Raw genomic sequence first — 25,723 nt, forward strand, 5'->3', positions numbered from 1 at the left:
GACTGATGACTCTATTTTAATGTAGATTAAAAATAGCAATTGACACTGAAATATTTCTAAGAAAATACAATTATTAATGAACAAACATGAGTGCATATAGGTAACAAAATGAACTCTGACTTTTGTGTTGTCACTGTTATTTAATTGCCTAATGTAATTTAATCTAAGAATGATATCAATCTTTCAAATTATTCTTCCCTAAATATAGACATTCATATACATTCTTTCTATATTTATTATACTATCAGATAATTTTACATTCCGTCTAATTTGATCTGTGAGGATTCCATAGTTAGGCTTTCAAAATCTGTAAAATGAAGAGAAATGAAAAGACGTAACTATTTTAAAAATGCATTAGGAACATATATTTTTATTAGCTTTTGTTTTGCTCCCTCCTTCCTCCTGTTACTGGATTCTTGTATTCATGATTCAGTAGTTGATAAAGTGCCTGCGTGAGAGGGGTTCTATGGGGAGATAAAATCGTAAGACTTTTGTTAGGTATTTTCATAGAGCAAAACTAATTCTGGCTTCTTTCCTGACCTTAAGCTACTTCTGTGTGTAGTCTCTTCGGGCTCTTTTGCTTGTCATTCTAATTGTAGCTATACCATCAGCTCTGTTTCCTTTCTTGGCCTTGCTTCTCTTCTATACACCAATTCTACTTCCCTGTAATGGGTCCATTCCAGAGCCCAACATACTGTACCTTTTCAGAATGAAAGGTGCTCTGGATTGTGTTCATTTTATTGAACATTTAAATAAAGGTGTAGAGGCTTGGGTGAATATCCTGTTTGGTCAACGACAAAGAAATCTACCTCAGCCTTGTTTTTGACTCAGTTATATACTTTTGAAATCTGGATGTGCAGATTATTTGTGTCCATTTCCTTACTTAGATTCATTTAGAAGGACGGATTTGGTTCTCACTGTCAGAGCCTTAGTTATAAAAGTGGGAAGCTAGGTTCCAGGACAGAAGGCAAGCAAGGGATATGAGTGGTGGGGAGGATCTGAAAAGAACAGGAACCTCAATCCTCTGCTACCAAGTTCCATTTGTAGAATAAGAAAATACTCATTAACATTTTGTCGAACACCTACCATTTACGGACTCTTGATTCACTGGCTTTTCAGACGTGGTTTGAGGGATCATATCTAAAAACTCTACTGCAACAAATAGAGAAAGTAATAGCTTTTAGTATTTCAAGCGTGATTTTTGCAGGTATTCTCATTTTCTTTTCTTGTTCCACCCATTCTGAAGTTTCTCTGAATGCCCCTTAGGAGTTGCAAGATGCTAGACCACTTTTATATGGGATCTCAACCCATGAAAGTGGCTTGTCTATGGCCCGAGGGGCAATATGAGTAAGCAGATGTCCAGCCAAATGGCTCAGTGGAGCATCTTTCAACCAACCGCCCTAGGAAGCCTTGCCCTCTGACATTATTAATATTAATCACCGGGCAACTTTTCAGTGCTTGCTAGCTTCCTTCTATTTAGAGAGTTTCAGGTGAAGAAGTGGTACAAATGAAAACTAAATTATTATTTTTTTGATACATGATTTGTATAGGCAGATTAGAAAATATATATAATCCTCTACATAAATATTTGCAAGTATTCACATTATATATATATATATATATATATATGCATATATATACGCAATTGACCCTTAAACAACATGGGGGTTAGGAATGCTGATCCCCTGTGCAGTCAAGAATATGCATATCACTTTCAACTCCCCCCAAATTTAACTACTAATAGCCTGCTGTTGACCAGAAGCCTTATTGGTAACAAACAGCTGATTAACACATATTTCATAATGTTATATGTATTACATACTGTATTCTTATAATAAAGTAAGCTAGAGGGAAAAATATTATTAAAATCCTAAGGAAGAGAAAATATATTATTATTTATTAAGTTGAAGTGGATCATCATAAAATCTTCATCCTCATCATCTTCATATTGAGTAGGCTGAGGAGGAGAAGGAGAGGAGGGGTTGGTCTTGCTCTCTCAGGGATGGCAGAGGCAGAAGAAAATCCATATACAAGTGGACCTGTGCAGTTCAAACCCATGTTGTTCAAGGGATATATATATACAGTTGACCCTTTGACAAAAATTCCCAGATTTTCCCTGTTAAAGGGAATTCCAAGTTGGCTGTCTCAGTCTCTTCCTCTCACCCGCCTCCTGATGAAGATCCTGTCTTGCCATATTGGCTATTTTGAGATTTGTAGTGAAAATTTGAGAAGAAAAGGGAAAGGTGGGAAGGATGAGACACAAGGAGCTAGAGCTGAGGTTGGAGTATTTTGGGGAGAGTTTGAAGTGATATGACATGGAAGCAGTTTTTACATTTAAAAAAATTTGTTGACATTTTCATCCTCTTTCAAAGCGTTTTTGAAAAAAAGAAGCAGAGTTATTGAAAAATTACTTCATTTACTGGACTGTGTTCTTCTGACCACAACAGCATCATTCTTTGGAATTCATAGCGTGAATCAGGACTACGGACACGATAGAAGTTTTTAGAATACCACCGACTTACCATCTGACAACCCTAGATCTTTTTCTTCATCTGTCACTGTATCAGAAAAAATGCTATTTTTACGTCCTGAAACAAAAATTAAATAGAACATGTTGGGTTTAGAATATAACCAACAACCTGTGAGATGTTCTAAGTCAATATTTTTGAAATTTGGTTGGTCATGACCCACAGTAAAAAATACATTTTACACTATAGCCCAGGTGGTGCATTTGTGTGCATATAAATGAAACAAAAAGTTACATGAAATAATACTTATGCTTTCTTAATCTATTCTTACTTACTCTTTTCTTTTCACTGATATTTTTCTATTCGATTTTATTCTAGTTCATTGGGAAACAACCCAGTCTTCTTACTCTTTTCTTGCCAATGTTATTCTATTTCAATGAGAAAAATGCTAGTGATAAATTCTAGTGATTTCATGAACCATTTTTTTAACAATCCACCTAAAGTTATGGAAATATTTTCCACAATATGGAAAGCACTGTAAGAAGTTATATTTGATTCTAATGTTCATTCAACAAATGGTCCTCCAAACAACCTGATATGAATCCCATTTTCTCTATTTTATCACTACTAAAGTTCTTTAGTCTGCCTAAGTGTATGACTCAGTAGGGGGGTCAAAGAACCTAAAATTTTAATTAGCCTCTTAAGAGATCTATTCTCACTAGGACTGAGTTCATCATGTTCCTCTGGACAGTGATTGGGCTGCTCAATGGTCCTTTGCAGGGCTCCTGATACAGCCAGATTAGTCCTCTAAGCCTGACCCCATCTAGTTCATGCTTTGTCCCCATCTCCCATCCACCAGTCACACTGTTAACTAAGTATTCAGCCGAACAACAGATGGCCCCTACCCACCTTCCCAGGTAGACAGGGGCCATCTTAGCTACTCACCCTTTCTGTATCCTCTGCTCTCGTTCAGCTACCCTACTTACTGTCTTTTCATTACAACTTTATATTGCCCCAGATTTGTACTTATGGTCATGCCTTCATCCCCTGAAATGCCTCCTTTGCCCATGTTCTTTTCCCTGTGGTGGGATACTTTTCACAATCTCCTTCCAACCCACCCCTTCCCTTACACACCTTCTTTTCACTAAATTACATGAATAATTCCTACTCATCCTTCTAGACCTAGCTCCCACGTCATCTCCTCAAGAAAGTCTTTCCTAACACTCCAAGTCTATGTCTAGGAGACCCCCATGTGGTCATGTGGTCATGTGGTCCCATTATTCTCTGGTGCTCTCTCTGTAATAGCACTTACCTCTTTTGCTAGAGTCTGAAGTTTATAGCTTCTCCACCCCAAATTCATATGCTGAAACCTAAACCCTAATGTGATTTAATTAAGAAGTAGGGCATCTAGGAAATAATTAGATCATGAGAGTAGATCCCTCATGATTGGGATCAGTTCCCTTATAAAAGAGGCCTGAGGGATCTAGTTCATTCTTTCCCACCATGTGAGGACACAGGAAGAAGACACCATCTATGAACCAGGAAACAGGCCCTCACCAGACACTGAATCTGCTGGCACCTTGATTTTGGACTTTCCAGCCTCCAAAACTGTGAGAAGTAAATTTCTGTTGTTTATAAGCCACCAGTTTGTGGGATTTTTGTTATAGCAGCCCGAATGGACTAAGACATCTTTCAGTGGGGTAATTTTCTCTTTGGTTTGCTATTTCCCATGCTAGACAGTGAGTACTTTTGAGGACAGGAACCATGTTTGATTTATTTTTAGATCCTAAGCACTTAGGACAGTTTCTTTCTCTTTTTTCCTCCTTCTTTCCTTCTTTCTTTCCCTCTTTCTTTCTTTCCTTGTGGCATATGATATGAAATCTACCATCTTAAATTTTTAAGCATACAATACAGCACTGTTAAATATATACACACTGCTATACAGCAGATCTCTAGAACTTTCTCATCTTGCATGACTGAACTAGCACAGTTTCTGAATAAATAAATGTTTATTTGTTTATCTCTAGCCATCTAGAGTCCCAACTAGATTTCAAGATATGATTAAATTTCCTCCTTTATGTGTTATAAGGATTTTTCCTTTTCATTTTTAGATTACTTATTATATATTTTCCTTCCTTTTGACCTGTCTTGCCATGTTTTATTAAGATATTTAACATGTGTATTGACATTTACCTTTTCATATTCTCATGGTTCCTTTTCCTCCAGACAGTCTATGTGGCCATAACTTCCCCATTGTGTCCCCCAGTGTCTCTCACAGTGACCAGTAGATAGAAGGTGTTCAATTAATACCTGGTAATTCCTTCTAAGCATTTAAGCAGATTTTAAATATGATCTTATTTTTGAGGATAAGATAAAGGTGATAAATGACTTACCTCCCACTTTATGGCTAGTGGGCCATCAAATGTCTTTCCTTGAAATTTAGTGTTAATGCTTGGATAAAAAGGGCATTGTTTTCAATGGAGAGTACCTACCACCTTGTTCTTCCTGGTTGTCATCTGTGGTGGATGAGGAGATCTTTTCACTTCTTTTGGCTAGTTCAATTTCTAAAAGTCAGGAATTAAATATTGAATTAATTGAAGAGATTTAACAAACTTCAGACATGAATCATCTCACTGATATGTTAAAAAGCAGAGATCTCCAAACTGTAAGAGGGTACAAAGCTGTTGATTATTTTCAATGCTTTGATTTTGGAATCCCTGGAAGGGTGTGAAAACTGTTCCAAAGATCCAAAAGTAACAGAGTCAAGATCAATCAAATATGTATGTTAATATAGACACATATGCCTTAACTTTTGCTAACAAAAACACACCATAAAATTGAGTCATTTTCTTCCACAAAACTCTCTATAATGCAAGTATACATGGGAAATTTAGAACTAATGACCAGTCAATGGGAGTAGATTTTAGAATGACTGCTTGGAGCTCTGTCAATTGTAGGAATCCACACAGAGGGCCTCTAATTTCTGAGAATAAAAGAGTTCATGTTCTCTACATCCCTCTGTGCCCACATCCTCCTCCTTCCTGCCACATTGGCTTGCTCGGTTTGGCCCCTTCCTGGTGAGTTGGCTATCAGCCAGAACCTCCTCAAATTCCCAACCCCCAACATCTTCCCACAAGCTCTCTGTCTCTAGATCTCTCTGCCCTTCCTCCCACTGCCCAGACTTTGACCTCACTCAACCCTCTCTGGTTTGGACCAGTGGCCCCCCTGTCCCTTGCCAGTTTCTTTTTACCAGTTAGTCCATTCTAAAAGGCATCAACTGTTTTAATTGGTTGGAATCTATGCCATATTGGTTGTTAAATACTTTCAATATCACCCCTGCCTGGGCTTTTAAATTTTACTTCTATTTATTACCTCCTTCTTTATCCAATCTAGACTCCCATAGGCTATCATTTTGTCTGCTTTCTTGCAGTTACCCAGGGTTTCCTTGCCTCATCTCTTTCTTTTCCAAATCAAAGTTGAATAACAAAACTGTACTCATTTTCCATTCTCATATTCAATATTGATGACCAAAATCACCTTTGCACCTATTTAAGGCACTGGTAAAGCAAGGACACAAATATGAGAAAAATCATCACTTTTGGGAAATAATTGATATTCTAAATAAAGTCAACATGGAAAAACTCAGCATTTTGTTGGAATACAGTGTAGTGTTATTTTTATTCTAATTGCAGGTGGTGGCAGTACACTTAAATGCTTTGGAGTTTACTGCAAGTCATGCACCTAGGTTCCACTCGTGCATCCAGGCAGCTGGACAACTTTGCACGGAATCACACAACTCTACATTGGAGTCACTACAAATTCAAGGTGTGTGACTTCTACTGAGCCATCAGCCCTGAAGGAAATTCTATGCTTTCCCCATGCCATTTTTCTCCCTTGCACTTATCAATTATGCATGGATTAATCACAGGACACGTTCTGAGAAATGCGTCATTAGGCGATTTCATGATGTGCGAACATCCTAGAGTTGCTTACACAAACGTAGTGCAGTCTGCTACACACCTAGGCCATAGGGTATAGCCGATTGCTTCTAGGCTACAAACATGCACAGTGTGTTACTGTACTGAATACTGCAGGCAACTGTAGTATAATGGTAAGTATTTGTGTATACTTACAGGATCGTTGAGATGTCACTAGGCGATAGGAATATTTCAGCTCCATTACCAACTTATGGGACCACTGTCGCCTATGCAGTACACCATTGACCGAAACGTGGTTATGTGGCATACAACTGTATTTCACGCCTTCACTTCCTTCCTTAGAAACCCAATCTGCCCCCTAGTCTTTGACCCTCAGGACCTGGTCCTGCTGCCTATTTGGTTCCTGCTTCCCCGTCCCACACCCTTACGTGCATCTGCACCCACCACCTTCTCCCCTTCCTTCTAGCCTCGGCAGCAAAGACACCTTCAGTTTGAAGTTGATCCTGTGCTCCAGTTCCACTGCTGTCTTGGGAACCCTTTTCCTCACTCTTATCTTCACTCTCTCCTGCTCTGATGGCAGTTAAACATTAACATGTGTCCATCCAAATGTCTATCTAACCACCTCTTTATATTGTTGACTATGTAAATCATGCACATGGAACAAAATCCAAAGGCATGAGAGACCACACAATGCAGAAATTTTCCTTCCCCAGCCACTCAGGTCCTCCTCCAGGAGGTCACCATGGTTAGCACTTTCTTCTAATTCTTCCTAGTTGCTGGTGACTCTGTTTCCTTCTTTCCAGCTCAGATCTCTCTCCTTCTCAGTTCCAGAAATATGTGTCCAGCACCCACCAAACACTTTGCTTCTTGAAATTCTGCTCCTTCTCCTATATTCCTTACCATAACTGCACCTTATCAATCTTTTTCGTGATTCAGCACACCAGTAAATGACAAGGACAACAGAGGCAACCAGCCTGAGCCTCCAGCTGCTCCGGACTCTGCCCCCCAGGGCTGAGGAGGTCAAGAGCACCACACTCCAACCCACGTGTGGCCTACTGTTTGGAATGTTCTGCCTCAGATAAGGACACCACCCTATGTCCAGATGTCAAAAACACTGGGAGATTCCTGACTCCCTTGAGCTCCCTCTTATCCTCGATCTCGGATTGGTCAAGTTCTGCCAATTGTATCTCTTTTGAATATAGCTCCTTCCCTACATCCCTGTGACCACTGCTTTGGTAAGGGACTCATCATTCCTCTACCTGCCACAGAACTGGTCTTGGTGCTTCTTGTCCCCACCCCCCTTTCCAATTCATTCTTCCCATTACAGAGTGATCATCCTAAGAGTAGAACCTACTCCTGTCCCTCTCCTGCCCTGGAATCCTTCATTGGTTTTATCAAAGGCCCTGCTTACTTCCCTTCCTCCTGACAGTCCTCACCTTGAACTCTATTTTCTGAATAAAATGAATAAATGAACTGGCAGTTCTCCACAGGCTCTTTCTTACGCCTGTGCCTTTGCATATGTCACTCCCTCTGAATGGAACAAACCTCTCATTTACTGCACATGCCCCCACCTGGCCCTTCTTTCTCCCATGACTCAGTTTGGATGTCACCTCCTCCACAAAGCCCTTCTGTCCAAGCCCTTCATCCAAGCTTTGAAAGTCCTGACAGGGCCCTCCCTACCACTCATGGCACGTGGCATATTCCTCGGGCCCACGGCACTAAGCACACCAGCTCCATGGTGACACTGTGGCTCCTAAGGTGAGGGGCCTCCCTTTCCACCCTGGTCTCACTTCTGCCCTCTCCAGTTCACAAAATTTCTCTCACCAAAGTCATGGATGACCTATGTCATACACCCATTGGGTACTTTTCAGGCCTCATTTTATTTGATGAGCCAGCAGCCCGACAGTGCAGGCCAGCCCTTGTTCTTAAAACACCTCTGCCTGGGTCTTTCACGATATCACATTTCCAGGGCTCATCCTATCTCTCTGGCTGCTCCTGTTCTACCTATTACAGGCCAAGCTCCCCAAGGCCTTTGTTTCTCACTTCTTCTCTAGATAATTTCCATCATGCTCATGGCTTCATTTCTATTTATGAAGTGACAACTCCCAGTTTGACAACTGAAATCCAGATCTTTCCGAGCCCCAGGAAGTATGCAGTTCTCCATGTGACATTTCCATTTTAGATACCCCACAGGTATTTCAGAATCAAAATGTAAGAAACTAATCTCATTCTTCCTCTACTAAGGCACTACACCTCTTTCTCTCCCATTTAACACACACACACACACACACACACACACACACACACACACACAGCACATTCTCATATTTTATCTCTCTTTCTCAAATAATGAAATCATGTTCTTTTACCATTTGTCCTCCTATCAGTAAATCCACTCAGTTGCTCAACCAGAAGTCTGGGATTCCTGAGAGCCCACACATCATGAAGTCTTGATAATTCCACCTGCTAAATATCTCCCAAATTTCTGCTGCCTCTAGTTTCAGCTGTACCCACCATTGCACTACCCTTCTTTTTTTTTGTTGTTTTTTTTTGTTTTGTTTTTGAGACAGAGTCTCACTTTGTTGCCCAGGCTAGAGTGAGTGCCGTGGCATCAGCCTAGCTCACAGCAACCTCAAACTCCTGGCTCAAGCAATCCTCCTGCCTCAGCCTCCCGAGTAGCTGGGACTACAGGCATGCGCCACCATGCCCGGCTAATTTTTTGTATATATATTTTTAGTTGGTCAATTAATTTATTTCTATTTTTAGTAGAGACGGGGTCTCGCTCAGGCTGGTTTCGAACTCCTGACCTTGAGCAATCCACCCGCCTCGGCCTCCCAGAGTGCTAGGATTACAGGCGTGAGCCACCGCGCCCGGCCTGCACTACCCTTCTGACACCAGTCTTTCTGCAAACAGTCTTGCCTTGTTCAAGTCTGTTTTTGAAACACACCTGATCAGTTTCCTGTGCATCCAGAAGCCTCTGTAGCTCTCACATCTACTCCTCATGGCTCTCTCTCTCTCATCTCCATCTCTTCAGGCATCTGCCACATGAGCTTTTTCCAGTTTTCCCAAACAAGCTGACATATACTTTCTTGCCTCAGGCATAAGCTCTCACAGCACAGCACCCTGTACCTCTCATTCCTCTGACACACCACAATTGTAGGCATCTGTATAATGTGCAGCCCGATGATGGACTGCAGGCTCCAAGAGGGCATGATCAGGTCTGTTTTATTTACCCCTGTGTTTCCAGCTCCTAGCACTGGCTTATTGTTGCCACTCAATAAATATTAGTGGAAGGAAGGAATATTGGGCTCCCAAAGATACTTGATGGAAGCTCTTTGCATAAATAAATTTATTTATTTATACATGTCTATTTCCAAATTTAAGATGTGATTTTATTTAAGGCAAAGACAAGAAAGAAAGATGACAGCCCTTCCATATGAGTTTATGATGAGAGAAAATACCCATAAGAAAATAAACTTATTGAAATTTATTGCTTTTTTTAATAAAATTATCTAAAAGTAAATATGGTGTTGTGAGTTGAATTGTGTTCCTAAAAAGATATGTTGAAGTCCTAATGCCCCGTACCTGTGCATGTGACCTTATTGGGAAATAGAGTTTTTGCAGATATAATTAATTAAAGATGGGGTCATACTGGGTTAGGGCGGGACCTAAATGCAATGACTGGTATTTTCATAAAGAGAGTGAAATTTGGATATATAGACACACAGAGAGAAGACAGACACGGGAAGGGGAAGCAGAGATTGGAGTGATGCATCTACATGCCAGGAATGCAAGCACTGCCGCCAGAAGCTCAAAGAGTCAAGTTAGGATTCTTCCCTAGAGCTCTCACAGGGAGCACGGCCAGCACCTTGATTCAGGTGTTCTAGTCTCCTAAACTGGGAGCGAATAAATTTCTGTAGATTTAAGCAACCCAGTTTGTGGAAATTTGTATGGTAGTCCTAGGAAACTAATAAATAAGGCACACACAAAATTTATAAGATCATAGGGTTCTTAAGATGTGTTTTCTTTAGCATTCTTATGAGATCTTTTATTTCAAAGGATACATTGAACTTAGCAATTTATTTTGTCATTAATTTAGTTTAGAAATAATGAAATATGGATTGGAGTTATACGTATTAATAGTGACTCAGTTATAAAAAATGCTTTACTACTCTTTTAACAGCAGTCCAATAAAACACCACATCTAAGAGATTACCTGATGTGTATGGCTGAAACTTTATCACGTCTCCAAGAGCAACAAGTTCCTCCTGTTAAAAAAAATTTATAATCAGAGAATTAAATAACCACAATTACTAACTTACTATTCTTCAATAGGAAAACACTTTGATTCTTGATTTTTAGGTAACCAACACATATTTTTAACATACCAGAAATTATATAATCAAATGAGTAGCATTCTTCTGCTGATTTCTTCAAAGTTTTATTGCTTCATTATTTTTAGGAATAAGATGCAAATTGAGCCCACAGAAAACCAATGTATGTCTTGGCCTAGGGCCAATCAGTTTAAGGGCATTACCAAAGTCAGTTCCCTTATATCTATTCTGACATTACCTGAATTAGATCGCTTGTCATTCTGTTCATTATTTTTTCACTTATTTCTACATTTTTGAGATCTGTAAGAACCACCCAAGTTCCATTCTCAAATTTCACAGGCATAGAAAAGACAATCCCTTCTGGAATACCAAACTGGCCTGCAATAAGCAAATGCAAAGCAAAGCAAAACACAAGAACTCAGAAAAATAAATCCTTCCTGTGAAATTAAGCATTGTCAAAAAGGACAGACATAATACACAATTCTGAAAAATAATGATGGATCTAAATTTCTGGGAATTATTCTCCAAGGAAGACTGAAACACTCACTCTAGAAATATTGATTGAGCACCTATATGTGTCCTGACAATTCTCCTTTCTGCATCTCTCTTATGTCCAGGGGCTAATGCTATCTTTCTCTTCTGAACCTTGTCTGTATTCCTTTTGCCAGTGCCATAGCTTGTCCTTGATCGCTACACAGCCCATGAGCCTAAGCCATTTGTCCATCTGGCCTTCCACTCTTCTTGCCTGCTATGGCAGTCACACAGCCAGGGTGTGAAGGACTGGGAAGGGAAAGTGAGGCAGGACAGAAAATTTGCTTATTTCCTTGAAGCTCCCAGTTCCCCATCTGGATGTGCTCTAAATAAGAAGATCAACAATATTTATTACTAGCTGAGCACCATTCAAAGTCGCTCCCCTTTTGTGGTGCCTCAATCACATGAGAAAATTATTCCTGTCATTCTACACATCAAAAATGTTGTCATTAGGGCAAAAAATTGAGGATAGTCAAGAAACCAGGATCTAAAAGACTTTTCCTTAGAGAGCTTTTCAGGTCCTCTAGTCATTTTGTATTCGTTTTTGCACTTTAACTTTAATTGAACAAGATACCGTATAAAATGCTGCTCCCATGAAGGTGCAGAAAGATGACCCAGACAAAGCCCTTGCCCCCAGGGTGTCCACATTGTCATAGAGGATACATATGCAACTAATCACAGTATCAAGAAAAGGTGGACTATCACATGCTCTCTGATAGAGGAACAAAATGCTATGCGGTATAGAGGAAAGACAGAGATTAATCTTGACTTGGGGGATTTGGGGAGATTTTTTTAACCTGCACCGTAGTCACTGGAACAATGGGAAGGTTTCTACTGGTAACATAAAGAATACAAGAGGTAGATCCAATTGGGAAGGAAGACAGTGAGTTCACTTTGGTGTATGTTGGATGGAAGGGACAACAGGACATCTAGGTGGCAATGTTTCACAGGCTAGAACTCTGTGAGAGGCCTGGAGCAGGACCTTTGGAAGTGAATGATTTGTTAAGGGAGATAGGGAAGAGATGCTTTACATAGAACTGACCAAGGACAGAACATCAGCTATTCTCTTTCCTGTTTTGTAAACATGTTAGAAGAGTTCTGAACAGTTTTTAACAGATTAAAATATCAAGGCTATAAAAATTTACATCTAGTATTTGTGGATGGACAGCAACCTTTCCACATCCCCAGTGCTCCCTGGTACCCTAAGATCTGGGTCCTGTCCTGATGTGCCCCTTTGTGTCCTGCCTTCATGTCTTTGCTCCTGTGGCCTCATGTGGCCCAGAATTCTCCCCTAACTTGTCTTCCAGGCAACACTACTCATACTTTCAGGCTTCCTGGACTGTCATCTTCTTTATGAAGCCTGTCCTGATTCTTACTGCTCCCTACCTAGAATTGACTTTGCTTTCCCTTTTTTGGCTGGGCATAATAAGGAAAACTTAACAATATTATTTTGTTTATGTATCTGGCTCTCCGTTACTGTAGATTTCCTGAAGACAGAGGTCAGGTCTAACTGCTATGTGTGTTTCTAATGCATTCATACAAAATACTGTTGAATTTCTGAATAAATAACTGAACAATTGAATGATTATGAAATTATAAAAGTCTAGACAGCTTATAGACCATGGTTAAGAGCCAGACTGAGGGGGGAGGAGGGGATGGGTATATACAACTACAATGAGTAAGATATGTAACATTTAGGGGATGGACACACTTGAAGCTCTTACTCGAGGGGGGAGGGGGGCATGGGCAATATATGTAACCTTAACACTTGTACTCCCATAATATGCTAAAACAAAAATAAATAAATAAGTAAATAAATAAATAAAAATAGGTTTTTAGCTAGAAGAACATAAACTTTTAGCCTAGATTAAAAATCAATTCTCCTTTTGTTTATAAACTAAATTTCTGTATGGGATTGTTATTAATCAACATTTTTCACTTTGCATTAAAAATTTAAAGGAGCTTTCCTTAAAAAAAGGGGGGGGGGCCAGACTGATGGGGACACAGATTTAGGAGCATAAGGCATACATGGAGGTTTTTAAATATTACAAGATACAAAAAACTTAGATTTACCTTCACTCAGTACTCCTAAAGATACAATCTCCCCAGGCGGTGAGCCATGGTACCAGTATTTCAGTGTAGTGGATATACTATGTGCAGACAAAATGCCATTAAATTGTTTTCCTGTGGAGGTCAAGTCTCTCAGAATTGCCACAGATTCTTTTTGTAGCCACTCACTGTAAGGAGAGAAAGAAACAATTTTACAATGGAGGAATGGAAATGAAAAAGGATGTTCCCTGGGTCAATGGAACTAAGTATAAGGAATCATATCCTCAATCCAAATAGAAGTATGACTTCGTATGCCCTTTCTTTAAGTGTCTTCATCTCCATAAAAAGTCAATTAAAAAATAATGAAATGTAGCAGAGGGAGTTCCAAAATGTGAAACTAAAAACATGATAACACCTATATGGAACACAAAGACTACAGGAACAATTACCTCCACCCAAAAGAACTTATTCTATGTAGAGGCGGTCTTGGAACCAGTGACATCCTGGTTCCTTCATTTTAAATAAAATAATTTCATTAAACATTGAATTACAGTTCGAGTATGCCTTATTCAAAATGCTTGGGATCAGAAATGTTTCAGATATTTTTAGATTTTGGAATGCTTGCATATATGCAATGAGATATCTTGGGATAGAACTCAGGTCTAAGCACAAAATTCATTTGTGCTTATATACCCTATACACACAGCCTGAAGGTAATTTTATACAACTGTTTAAATGAATCTTGTGCATAAAACAAAGTTTGTGTAAACCGATCTTTTAGAAAGTGAAAGTGTCAAGTATAGAATTTCCCACTTGTGGCATCACGTTGGCACTCAAAAATTTTTGGCTTTGGGAGCATTTTGGATTTTGGACTTTTGGATCAGGGATGCTCAATCTGTATTCATGCTGAGATTAGGGAAATAAATATGTTTTTATGATATGACGTCTTAACTGGGGGAATAGATGACTGGACTGGAGCAGGTGTTGACAGACAGCAAGACACAGCTCTAGACGACACTGGCCCTGCCCAGGGAGCAAAGGCAGAGGAATCATGCTTTAGGAAGGTGAACCTCAGACACATCATTCCTAGGCACGGATGAAGTTCCTATGGTCTGAGGGAGAGAAGGAAAGCGAGGGGCACTGGGAAGGAAATGCTGCAACTTGGAAAGTGCTGGAAAGTTTAGAAAAATGCTTCAAAGGCCATCCTGCCTATTTCTCCTCTGCCTCCCTGTAATGCTAGTGTTCACTGTGGCAGTCATAGCTCTGAGTGCTTTACCTGGATTAATCCATTTCATCTTTCCAACGACCCTATAAGTCTTTTCCTCTGTTAGCATTTCCACATTGCAGATGAAAAAATAGAAGCACAGAGTGGCTGAGTGACTTTACTAAAGACACACAGTTAATAAGTGGCTAAATGAGAATTCCAACCCAGGCGACTTGGCCCTGACCATGCTCCTCGCCACCTCTGGATTCTATTATGCCTCATCTGGGACAGAACACCTAGCGTGGCCTGGCACGCTTGTCATCTTAATTCTTCTTTCTCGAAAATATTTCAACTTATTTCAGCTTGGATACATATCTCTGTCTTTATGTTAAATAAGATTCCCTTTACATATGCTTGCTTTAGAGATAACCTTTGGAATATATGAACTATAAGATGATTAGAAATATAAAAATTCATAATTTCAAAATCAAATAAATTGGGAGTGGAGACTAACAAGTTGCTATTCTGTGAAATTTTCTGGTTCTTCAATAAAAAGCATAAACATATATGAGCATAAACAATGCAAGTTATTTTTGTGCAAATATGAGATGATTGATAGATTATAACCATTATACATTTATTTAACATTGTTAGTATACTTCACTTAAAAATATACTGTACCTGTCAAAAATCAACTTTAAAACAGAGCGTGAATATTGAGGAGGCCCCCAAATGGCACTCTCATATCTGTAAACCTTTGTTTTTCTCAGATCAATGTAGTTATTTCCACTGATGTTACCCCAAACTATCACATCTTTGATGTCTATAAAGAATAGAAATTAAAAATAATCATAATAATGTACGTTAATATAAAAAATGACCTGAAGCCGATTTTATGTTTATGTGTTTGCTTGTTTTAGGATTGGTACTTTTGCTATAAAGTGAATCTAAATTTACATTTCCTAAAACAGCACAAAATGTGTGGATCACCTCACTGATCACTGTGGTCTGGCAATCCCTAATAATGCTCTATGAATGGTATGGGTATATCATTAAATTCAGGGAATAACGAAATGTCCCCTGAAAGAAAATGCCACTGAAAAATATATTACTGGTGTTTATCCTCTCTTTATTACTTTGCTTGCCATTGAGAGAGAGAGGAGTGAGAGGAGAGAGAGAGAGAGAGAGAGAGAGAGAGAGAGAGAGACAGAGACAGAGACAGAGAGACAGAGAGAGAGAGACTTTCAATCTACTTTGATTTTGACAAGGAGCCCTGATTCTAGACTAGAACAGAAATTAGGGCAAAGCACTTAACTCTCCAGCCAGATTTTATCTCCTGCAAAATGAGGGTGTTGTAATAAGAGGACCCTGGGGAGCATCTTAGTCAACAATTATGAATTATATTCTATGTGTGAGGTACTAGGTTAAGTAGAAAACAAATCAACCCAAATCCTTACAATGTTCTGGGGGTGGTGAGGAGTGGGTAAGGAAAAACTACTATACAAAGTGATGAATGCTAAGAAGATAAACAGAAGATAGGGGTTAGAGAGAAATAGGGATTGGTATTCAATCTGATTATTTAATTGTGGATTTTCTAGGAATATTGTATGAAGAGTGCAAATAAGTCATTTTATGTATTTACTTATTAACTTATTTGCTTAAAAATTTAATTTCCTTATAAGACCACACCACTTTCTATTGTGGAGATTAAGTTCTTTCTATTCTCCTGTATGAGGTAAGATTGCTTTGTCTTTAAGTAATAGAACATCCTACTGACTTGGCTTCACTAGAAGGACTTTACTCTTCTCAGATAACAAATCAAGGTGAGCGGGTGAGGTGTCAAATTATACTTAGATAATATAAATCTTATTATATTAAATATTTGTCTACTAATTTTTACAGTGATGGGCAAAGTCGTGAAAGCCAGTTTTAAATAATGTCTTTACAGTAGTCAAGTCAAACGATTAAGTTCTCTGTATCTGCTTTGTACTGCTATTCCAGATACTCGGAATGATTCTAGAGGGTACAGTGTTCTTCCCTGCTGCCTGGACACCGTGCTGTTTCAAAACAAAACAAAAACATAAAGAGGAGTTGACTCACATGAGGGGATTGTTTTCATTTTTCTGGCCAGTAGCGCTTTAGCTTCACCTTCCACCCCCAGCGCCACAGCGATAATATTGCGTGCGATGCTTGGGGCGTATCTCATAAGCAAAGCCGTTTTCAGATTCACAAAGGTTTTTCCTCCCACAATAACTCTGACGGAGCCGTGAGCATTTTTCTCCAGCAGGTAGCCGTAGAGCCTACACAGCGGCACCCTGCTCCGGAGGCTTTCTTCCAAAGAGTTCAGCTCGTGCTCGGCGCTGTCGTCCAGCACGATGACCACGTCAGCCTGGTCGAAGGCCTCCTCCACCTTCGTGCAGATGGAGACACTGCGCAGGACGGGCGACGCCAGATCCTGGGTCTCCATCACCAGGGCTTTGAGATGTCTTTCCGCCTGCTTGTTGTCAAAGAGAGTTATGCTAATTTCCGTGTGCATCCCAAACACTTCACCGCTGGTCAGTATGGGGATTAGGTTGTAGCAGGCGGGAGCAGATGGGCTGGTAAAAATGCAAAGCTGGATTATGAATGGTTAAACCCCTTGTAAGCATTTATTCTTAATAGATATTTCTGCATGTGCATTAATAGGGTGATTTAATATTTTAAATAAGCATACGCACGGATGGATGCATTGGCATTTTTAAGACTAGAAATCAAAAGTAGAACAAAAGAATTCTCGCTTTTAACCCTTTTGCTCTAGCCATCTGAAAACAAGCGTAAAATAAAAAATATATCTGTTTATTAGGTTTCTCAAATAAAATAGAATTCCCAATGTGCAGAAAGCAACATTTTCAAATAACTGCATCATAATATTGTAATTACTTGTTTACGTTTACTCTTAAAAAGATAAGACGTAAGTTTCAGTTAACCATAGCTTTCTCTCTTTTTTTTTTTTTAACTTTATACCCATATCTACAAAGTAATGACATTTTTGGAAAGGACTATTTTTTCCAAATTCTTACAAAGAAAAATCCTTGTGAAGATGGCTATGAACAACACAGGCTATGTATTGTGTACCTGTAACCGCAAGTCAGTAAGTATCTGGGGCTTCTATGGCTGTGATTACCATCTGCGAGCTGATGTAACGGGACTGATGTAATGACTCCCTGCGGGAAGTGCAGGCGTGCATGGGGCATTTGTGGTGGGTACAATGGGGGTTTCAACAGTTTTTGTACCATTTTAATCCTTTAAAAATATGTAAAGATGTGGTATGCATTAAATCTGGGGGATCGAGTCATGCATGTTTATTATAATATGTCTCACAATTCATAAGAAATAATTTTTAATGAGTTTCTACATTAGTGTAGTGAGAGGACAGTGCAAGAGACAGACTGAGAAGGTGGGGAAAGGAGAGAAGATGGGAGAGAGCGAGAGAGACAGGCAGTGCAGAGACAGAGAGAGAGAGAGACAGTGAGAGACAGAGACAGAGAGAAAGAGAAAACTAAGACTTCATGTACCCCAGACTGGGAGCAAAGAGGAATAAAGAGGAGAAACAAGAGGAGAAACAAGAGTGAGGTGAGGGAAATAGAGTTATAGGGAGGGAGTGACTGCACAGAGAAAGCTCTGGCAAGTGGGAAAAAGCGAGAGGTTGTGCAAAGCAGTCATTCTATAAAGTTGCCTTTAGATTAAGTGTGTGTGTGTGTGTGTGTGTATGTGTAAAACCTGAAACACATTCATTGGTTATATTGGAGGAGATACACATACATACACACACATGTATATATACATATACCTATACATAAGTATATACACACAAATCTCAAACCTGACATTCAGGTATTCTTCCATCAGGAAATTAATCCCATCTCACTGTCCTTTCTAAATATACAAAGCCAATCTCCTGGATCCTGGAGTTCGATTATCCCACCTGGTGATCCAGATCTTCAAGGGGTTGATGAGACCTTTCAGGGCTTCCTCCTCCTGCTCTTTTTCTATATGTGCGCTCAGATTCTCTTGAGCAACTAGCATCATCAGGTCACTTGTCATGCTAGACGTGACACCGTAGTAGAGCTAAATGTTGGGAAAGAGAAAGTCAACATCAGAGAATAGACAATTAGCTGACAATGGCTATGATGGAAAGTTTTTGTTTAAAGTCAAAATAGAATAAAAAGAGATGAGAGAATGTCTCAGAAAGCAAGACATCTGAAAAATAAAATAATGTAAAAATTGATCATTGAACAGATAAATCAAGTAAATTGATATACCTGGGCATGCTCTAGGAACTCGTTGTATCCTCCCAAAAGCAAACCCTTTCCTCCACGGTCCAACAGCTCTCTCCAGATGATGGGGGAATTCTTGTGACTCCACTTATTATTTTCACATACATCTTTTAGCCACTCCTATTGAAGGATAATCCAAATGAAGTCATATATTAAATCTGCCTGAAATTCAATTTAATACTTTAGAATTCAAACACTAAAGTACTAGGTTGTTTTCAATGCCACTATGTATACATAATACACTTTAGTTATATTTATACTATAAAATGTAAATATAGAAAGTAGAGATAAGTTAGTAACAAATTAATCAAATAAGAAAGAATATTCTTCAAATTCATTTGGCAAAATAAAGGTACTGAAAGTTGCTCTTTTTGCTGAGGAGAATACAAATGGAATATAAATGTTTAGCTTAAAGAGAGGCCAGGGGTTCCAATTCAACTGATTTAAAAAAAAATTCCACTGATTTTGCCCTATTCTTCTTACACATGAGATATTTTAGGGCAATAAACATTTTCATACTGCTTTTCAAATCTGTGGGGCTAGTTTATAGCTCAGACTGAATTAATGAGCTAAAATTTATCTGAGGATTTCTGAGAATAGTTATAGAAAAAAAAGTTTAAATTATCATTATCTGGTTTGTGTAGACCAGGCCTTCCAATGACAAGATTTGAGTAGAACAGAGGGCAACATTCTTATTGGTAAAGTATGTGGCAGTAGCCTTAAAACCATGTAACAGAGGCATGTGTAATGAGGCTACTTTCCAAATAAAATCTTAGAAACTAATTTCCCTTGCTGATATTGAAGATCTCTCTGCCTTTATCCCACCTCAAAGCAAGCAGTGCTGCAGTTAGGATCCCACCATGGCCCCTCTACTCACAGCACAGCCTGGCCACTGAAGTGCCGGGCCTGTGGAGGAAAGGGGCTCTTCCCCAAAGGACCTGCAGCACCACGAAGAGGAGGTTGATGTCCTGGCAAGAGCTGGGAGGGCATGTATAGAACTAGCCCCCGAGAGTGCTTGATCAAGAGTGGAACGTAAAGTTAGACAAGGGAGGGCTTATCCGTATGAATCAGTTTTCTGCAGTTCAAGAGTGTAAACCCTGGCAGGGGCCTCAGAGCATAGTGACAACATGTTGCTAGAATGGCTCTTGGAAACTCGGAGAAAGTGATTAAATAAAAGAACTGCTATGGAAGACAGCAGAAGAAGGGATCAAAAGGCTGGTGGATGGAAGGCTGGTACTTGGAAGGCTGGAAAACAAACCTACTGGTCAACCGTGTTCTCTAAAAGGGCCCAGAGGATACTAAGTTCACCAAAGTGACAAGGATTGCACCAGTGAGATTGGTCCTAGTGTTGCTGAGAAGCCCAGTGTGGCTGTCCATTCTAGGCTAAGGCTGTTGTAGTCCTGGACTCCCAGGCATCTGAGATGAGAAAATCCTGAAATAACAGAGGCCAGGGAACAGAGCCCATCAGAGAATATCTGAACAATTCAGCAGATGAGATAACTTAGCTGAGGGCTAGACAGCAGAGGGAAGGAAATCTGTGATAGATAACAGAAAAGAGAGGTGATGAGTGTCAGTGTGGCCCTGAAACTAGGTACAGTGTAGACTGTAGTTGATTTGACTATCCTCACTCTTGTGAAGTTTCCCCAGAAAAAGATGCCAACTAGACTCCTGGAGGAACTGTCACCAGATGGTGTGAACTTATTATAGGTAGCATGTGGATCCAGATGTCACAGCAGGTAGACTGTCACAAATGTTCTTGTGTACAGTCCAGATTCCCCCTTCATAAGGAGGCACTCATTCCCTCAGCCACCAGGTGTATGGCTGCTGATGACTCAGGGCTGACTCAATTCTCTCTCCAGGAATTGACCTCAGCCAACGAGAATTGCTTTGCTTACGTTTAAGTCCCTTCCCCAGGGGCAGCCTGCAGCTAATGACTGGATGAGCTGAGAGTACAAAAGCTCAGCTACTTTGCCTCAATTTGAGGTATCCCTGGAAGGACATGCCAGCTAGAGTGGTTCATGCAGGATGGACCTGACCCTGCCACCCTCATGTGCCTGACCCTGCCACCCTCATTCCTTTTCAGGATGTTGTTTCCAAGAGTACTTCCCAGTAAAGCCCCTTCACCATAATCTCCATCTCAAAGTCTGTTTCTGGAGATATAAGTAACAAAGAAGAGTATTTCCAATAAACAAGTCCCTCAGGTCATTACAAATCAGTATGAAGAAGAATGAAAAGTTAACTAGTGCAGTTCAAGCTACCTGGATTCTTAGGTGGGTGGGAGGCAGTCAAATTTATTGTATTTACTGGTGAGGGTCTCATTAGTTCTACTAGGTATTAGAAAAAATATAAACAATGTTTTGTGATTGATAAATAGGGACTCATTTCATTAGTATTCAAATATGAGTAGTACATGGACATTCATTAATGGAAGCCAATATGATATACTAGCTAATATTTAGTTAAATTTAATCACATTTTTGTGCATGTATGAGTTTAACAAACTATAAACGTTTCTTACCTCCCAAACCTCAGGACGTTGTGTAATTTTATGTATCCGAAAATTAGGAAGATTCTTTTGTAAATAGTCTGCCAGAAGTTCTGCTTTAGCATAATATGGACAATTTGCTTTACCTAAAAGAGTTCAAATTAGCAATGTTATCTTTCATCATACAGAAATTATGTAGGTCTAAGTATTTGTACCATGTAATTACATATAATTAATCATAGTTATGATATAATTTTATAATATAAGGTTATAGAATAAACTGCCATGATATAAGCTTATTTTTATTATATTGATAAAAATAAAATAAATTTCATAGATAGGAATCTCAAAAAATGTGGAAAGGAAAAAAAATGATTGAATATTTACTTTTCTTCCCGTGTTATGCTAGACCTCACTTCCTCTAAGAGGCTGCCAACCACTATTAATTAAGTATGAACTACTAAGAATGAACTACTCACTAATAGCCACTAAAAGGTAAAGTGTGGTGAGGAATGGTGGTAAAATCACTTTTTGATTTGATATGTATTGCAGGGAGTTGTAGGGAGGGAGAGAGAAGAGTCTAGGATAATTTCTATTTTCTGGCTTGGGTAGATAGATGATCCTGACCTCATTAGAGAGAAATCATGGAAGAGAAGTTCAACTTCAGACAAGTGCAGTTGAAGGTGACTATAGTATATCTAAGTGGATATGACCAATGGGTAGCTGGATATATGTGTCTGAGAGGCAGGCACCATGGGAGGGTTTCAGACACACATTTTGCAACCATCAGCACCCAGGAAGTTAAAGCCAACACATTGGATAAGGTACAGTAGGAGAGACATGGGCCAAGGGCAGAGCCCTCTCTATAGCATGCTTCCTCAGTAACTCCGAGTCACCAGTTCCTTAACCTTATGGAAACTTTTAAGTCAACACCCCTTTTCAGCCTCCCCCTGTCTATAAGTGTCCCTGCCTAGCTCAAATCCATGGTTCATCACTTCAAACCACTCTCTGACTGACATATTAAATTATCTTGCCCCACTGTCCTTCTGGAAAATCAGACAGTAAAAGCCCCTCACCATGGATGGACCCAATTACCTGCTTTTTCTGTGCCTGGGTCCTACCTGGTAGGAAACCCATGTTTCTCCAAGCAGAGGAGCACCATTATAAATTTACAGTAACCAGCCTTAATTGCCCCTCAAATAGAGATCCCTCTGTTTCCTTTGTCAGCACTCTCTTCTGTTCTCCATAATAACTATTGCAAACTTTGTTCTCTTCCTCTAAATCTTCCCCATCCCCAACATTTCTCTGTACTATCAGGAGACAATAGATAACCTTGCTTTCTACCTTACAAAAGCTAAACCAAACCAAGCAACAAGTCATCAGTTGGGAAACCCTCAACCCCTTACCATCATGCCTACATGCCTATCTGCATTTTGACTCATCCTTTCATCATTCTCCTTTTCATTGGAGGAGAAGTCCTACCTTCTGTCTAGATCTAATCCCACCACTTATGCTCTGAATCCTATCCTCTTCTGTCTTCAAAGCAACCTTGCCACATGAATTATCCCCTTTCTAGAATCTTATCTCTGTTTCTAAAGGTCCCTTTCCATCATATTTAAATATACTCATAATATTTGTTTCTGCTGTCCTAAAAAACAAAAAGCACATGCCCCCTCTAGATATTACCTTTCACATGCCCTTTTCTGTAAAAACTTCTTGAAAGAGTTCTCTACATATGACACCTTCAGTTCTTTACTTCCATTTATTTCTCACCCACTGCAATCTAGCTTCTTCCATAATTCTTTAGAAGGTCACTAAGGATCTCCATGCCACTAAATCTAATGGATCCTTTTTGATCCTTTTCTTCTTGAACCTTGGCTGCATCTGCCACTGCTTTCCCCTTCCACTTTTTTTAAACACTATGATGGGGCATTTTCTAGATTTTTCTCCTACTTCTCTGGCCACTCCTTTCTATGCTTTGTAGTTTCCTATCCTTTATCAGCCCACTGAAATGTATCATTCTGAGAGGCATCTTCTCTTCATACTCTGTATATGTATTCTTCCTGGCCAATCTCTTCTATGCCCTTGGTTTCAACTAGCAATCTGTATTTCCAGCTCAGATCTATCTGCTTGTCTAGATGCCCATACCCTTCCATCTCCTTCTACGTGTCTTATAAACAATCAGGTGGTCTATCATGGATGTTGTCACCACTCCCTTACCATATCTGTTCCCTCTTCTATGTTCTTTATGTCCACCTACCTGAATTATCTAAGAGTATTAAGAGTATTTAGAGTATTAAGCCCACTCTTCTGCTTAATTTTTTTTAGTGCCTCCTAATCTACCCAGTTATCCAAACCACTGCTTGGGAATAATTTTTAACTATTTCTTCTCCCTTACCTGTCCTCCTCCATCCAACTAGACATCCAGTGCAACAGATTCTGCCTGCCTAATATCTCTCCAATCCACTCACTTCTCTCCATCTCTACTGTCTACCACACTAGGCCAGGCCACCAACTCCTTCCTGGACTATAGCACCAGTCTCCTAACTGGTTTCTTGGCCTTTCTCTCCCATACTATAGCCATATAACACTTAGAAGAAATGCAAATATTATGTTCTCCCCTTCTAAAAACCTTCCATTATTTTGGTTTAAGTCTAAACTACTGAATGTGACTCACAATAATCTACATTATCTACCTCTGGTCTGCCCTCATTTTATGACATTCTCTACCTTGTACTCTGCTCCAGTCCTATTAAACTTATTTCAGTTTTCTGTTTATTTTATATTCTCAATTTTACTAAACTAGTTCTTACTCTAACCCCACTCCCTGCTACCTGTGCTTAAATTGCTCCCCCTTTTTCTACTTCTTCTCTGTTAGGTAACTCTTTCTCATCTTTCAGGTATCTGCTTAAAGTCTCTTCCTCTGGGAAGCACTTACCAGACTAAGTCAGGTCCCCTGCCACTGTTCCCATAGAATCCTGCCCCACCATTGTCACATATGCTACATTTTCTGTACCTTTGTTTTCCAATGTCTTCCCAGCATCTAGTTAGTCAGTGCTCAAATATATTCTTCCAAATGAATAAACAAGCAAAGGAAATAGATTCTTAGGCAAATGGTAGATGCCAATTGTGTTCAATTGCATCAAAGAGGTCAAATATGACAAGCACTGAAGAGCTTCTATAAAAGTCATTAGTGACTTTGGTGAGGGCAGTTTCTGTTACCCAGGCAGAAGTAGAGGTTAAATTGAGTGGATCAAAGAACTGGAGGTGGAAGAGCAGTCTATTCTCTTAAGAAACTTGCTGAGAAGGGGAGAAAGCAGGTGCACTAGACTGTTGCAATAAAAAGCCTCCTCTGTGGTCTCCTTGCTGCCAGTTAGTATTTACAATTCTTCCCCTCCATTGCTGCCAAGATGGGCTTCCTACAATGCAACTCCATTAAGACTACTCTCCTGCTTAAAATTTTTCAGTGACTCTTCACTGCTTTCAAAATACAGTTCAAACACTTTTGCTTGGGGCACATAAGGTTCAAGGATCTGCTCCTGTTCCTGTTCTAGCTCCAGGTCCCATCACTCCCCCTATGTCCAGATTTTCCATAAGGCCACGAGGCTTCTAGCTTGGGTACTTTTGTCTGGAATAGCCTCCCCAGCTCATACCTTCACAGCTCAGCTCCTGTAACACCTGTCCGCCCCCAGTGAGTTCCTTGTGTCCTCTCTCCCACCCCCAACACCCAGATTAGGGGTCTATTCTCCCAGAGGCCTGTGCATGTCTCCCTCATTACATTAATCACAGCCCATCAACAGTACTTGTTTACAGGCTTCCGTACCCCACGCAACTGAAAGCTCCTCGAAGGCAGGGATATGTCTCCCCATGTGTATCCCCAGTGTCCGGCAGTGTATGGCACACGGTCACTGTCCAATAAATATCTTTGAATGAATGCATAAGAAAGCATGGGGTGGTTTGTATAGAGGCTGGACTTGCTATTATAGAAAAGAAGCCAATTAAGAAGATCACTGCCAAGAGGCCATGGCTTGTTGCCATTTTGAACAATCTGCAGGCAGAAGGCCGGATCACTCACCTGCGATCACGAATTTGGCCATTGTCAAAAAAGACCCAGCGGAGGGGACCGCGGCGTCGCGGTATCCCAGCAACGACACAGCCCAGGGCATGGCGCAGGCGCACTTCGAAGTCTGGCTCCCAGCCGGAGAGGTTAGGTGTTTATAAAATTAGGACCTGAATGGGTTACATTGAGGTACATGATCATACTTTGCCCTTATAGGCTCTGTGGTCTCCCCCATACCTATTTCTGTATTTTGGAAAAATAGCGATTCTCCTCGGTACGCTTTCTTCTTTCTGAGTAAATCTTTCTGCAACCACCACGAACGTACTCTTTTTGACCAC

The 25,723-nt window shown here is 39.9% G+C and overlaps 1 protein-coding gene across 1 annotated transcript; it reads right to left on the bottom strand.

Moving 5' to 3' along the window:
* MDH1B (malate dehydrogenase 1B) lies at nucleotides 1–25,714 on the bottom strand. Its single transcript, XM_012738869.3, has 13 exons — nucleotides 25,401–25,714; nucleotides 21,359–21,471; nucleotides 18,826–18,960; nucleotides 18,489–18,631; nucleotides 16,625–17,121; nucleotides 15,206–15,347; nucleotides 13,345–13,508; nucleotides 10,979–11,118; nucleotides 10,623–10,674; nucleotides 4,961–5,032; nucleotides 2,523–2,588; nucleotides 1,087–1,152; nucleotides 1–307 (listed from the first exon to the last, which is right to left on the bottom strand). The coding sequence occupies exons 1-13, from the start codon at nucleotides 25,489–25,491 to the stop codon at nucleotides 255–257; spliced, it is 1,734 nt and encodes a 577-aa protein (XP_012594323.1). The 5' UTR covers nucleotides 25,492–25,714; the 3' UTR covers nucleotides 1–254.
* Nucleotides 25,715–25,723: the final 9 nt, after the last annotated feature.

Source organism: Microcebus murinus, chromosome 8 (genome assembly GCF_040939455.1).
Source record: "Microcebus murinus isolate Inina chromosome 8, M.murinus_Inina_mat1.0, whole genome shotgun sequence".
Classification (NCBI taxonomy): Eukaryota; Metazoa; Chordata; class Mammalia; order Primates; family Cheirogaleidae; genus Microcebus; species Microcebus murinus.

Coding starts and splice junctions, on each gene's coding strand:
- MDH1B (XM_012738869.3), bottom strand. CDS start 25,491: ATGCCCTGGGCTGTGTCGTTGCTGGGATACCGCGACGCCGCGGTCCCC. Junction 18,632..18,825: donor AGTTCCTAGAGCATGCCCAG/GTATATCAATTT, acceptor CCCAACATTTAG/CTCTACTACGGTGTCACGTC. Junction 17,122..18,488: donor TTGAAGATCTGGATCACCAG/GTGGGATAATCG, acceptor CATTTTTACCAG/CCCATCTGCTCCCGCCTGCT.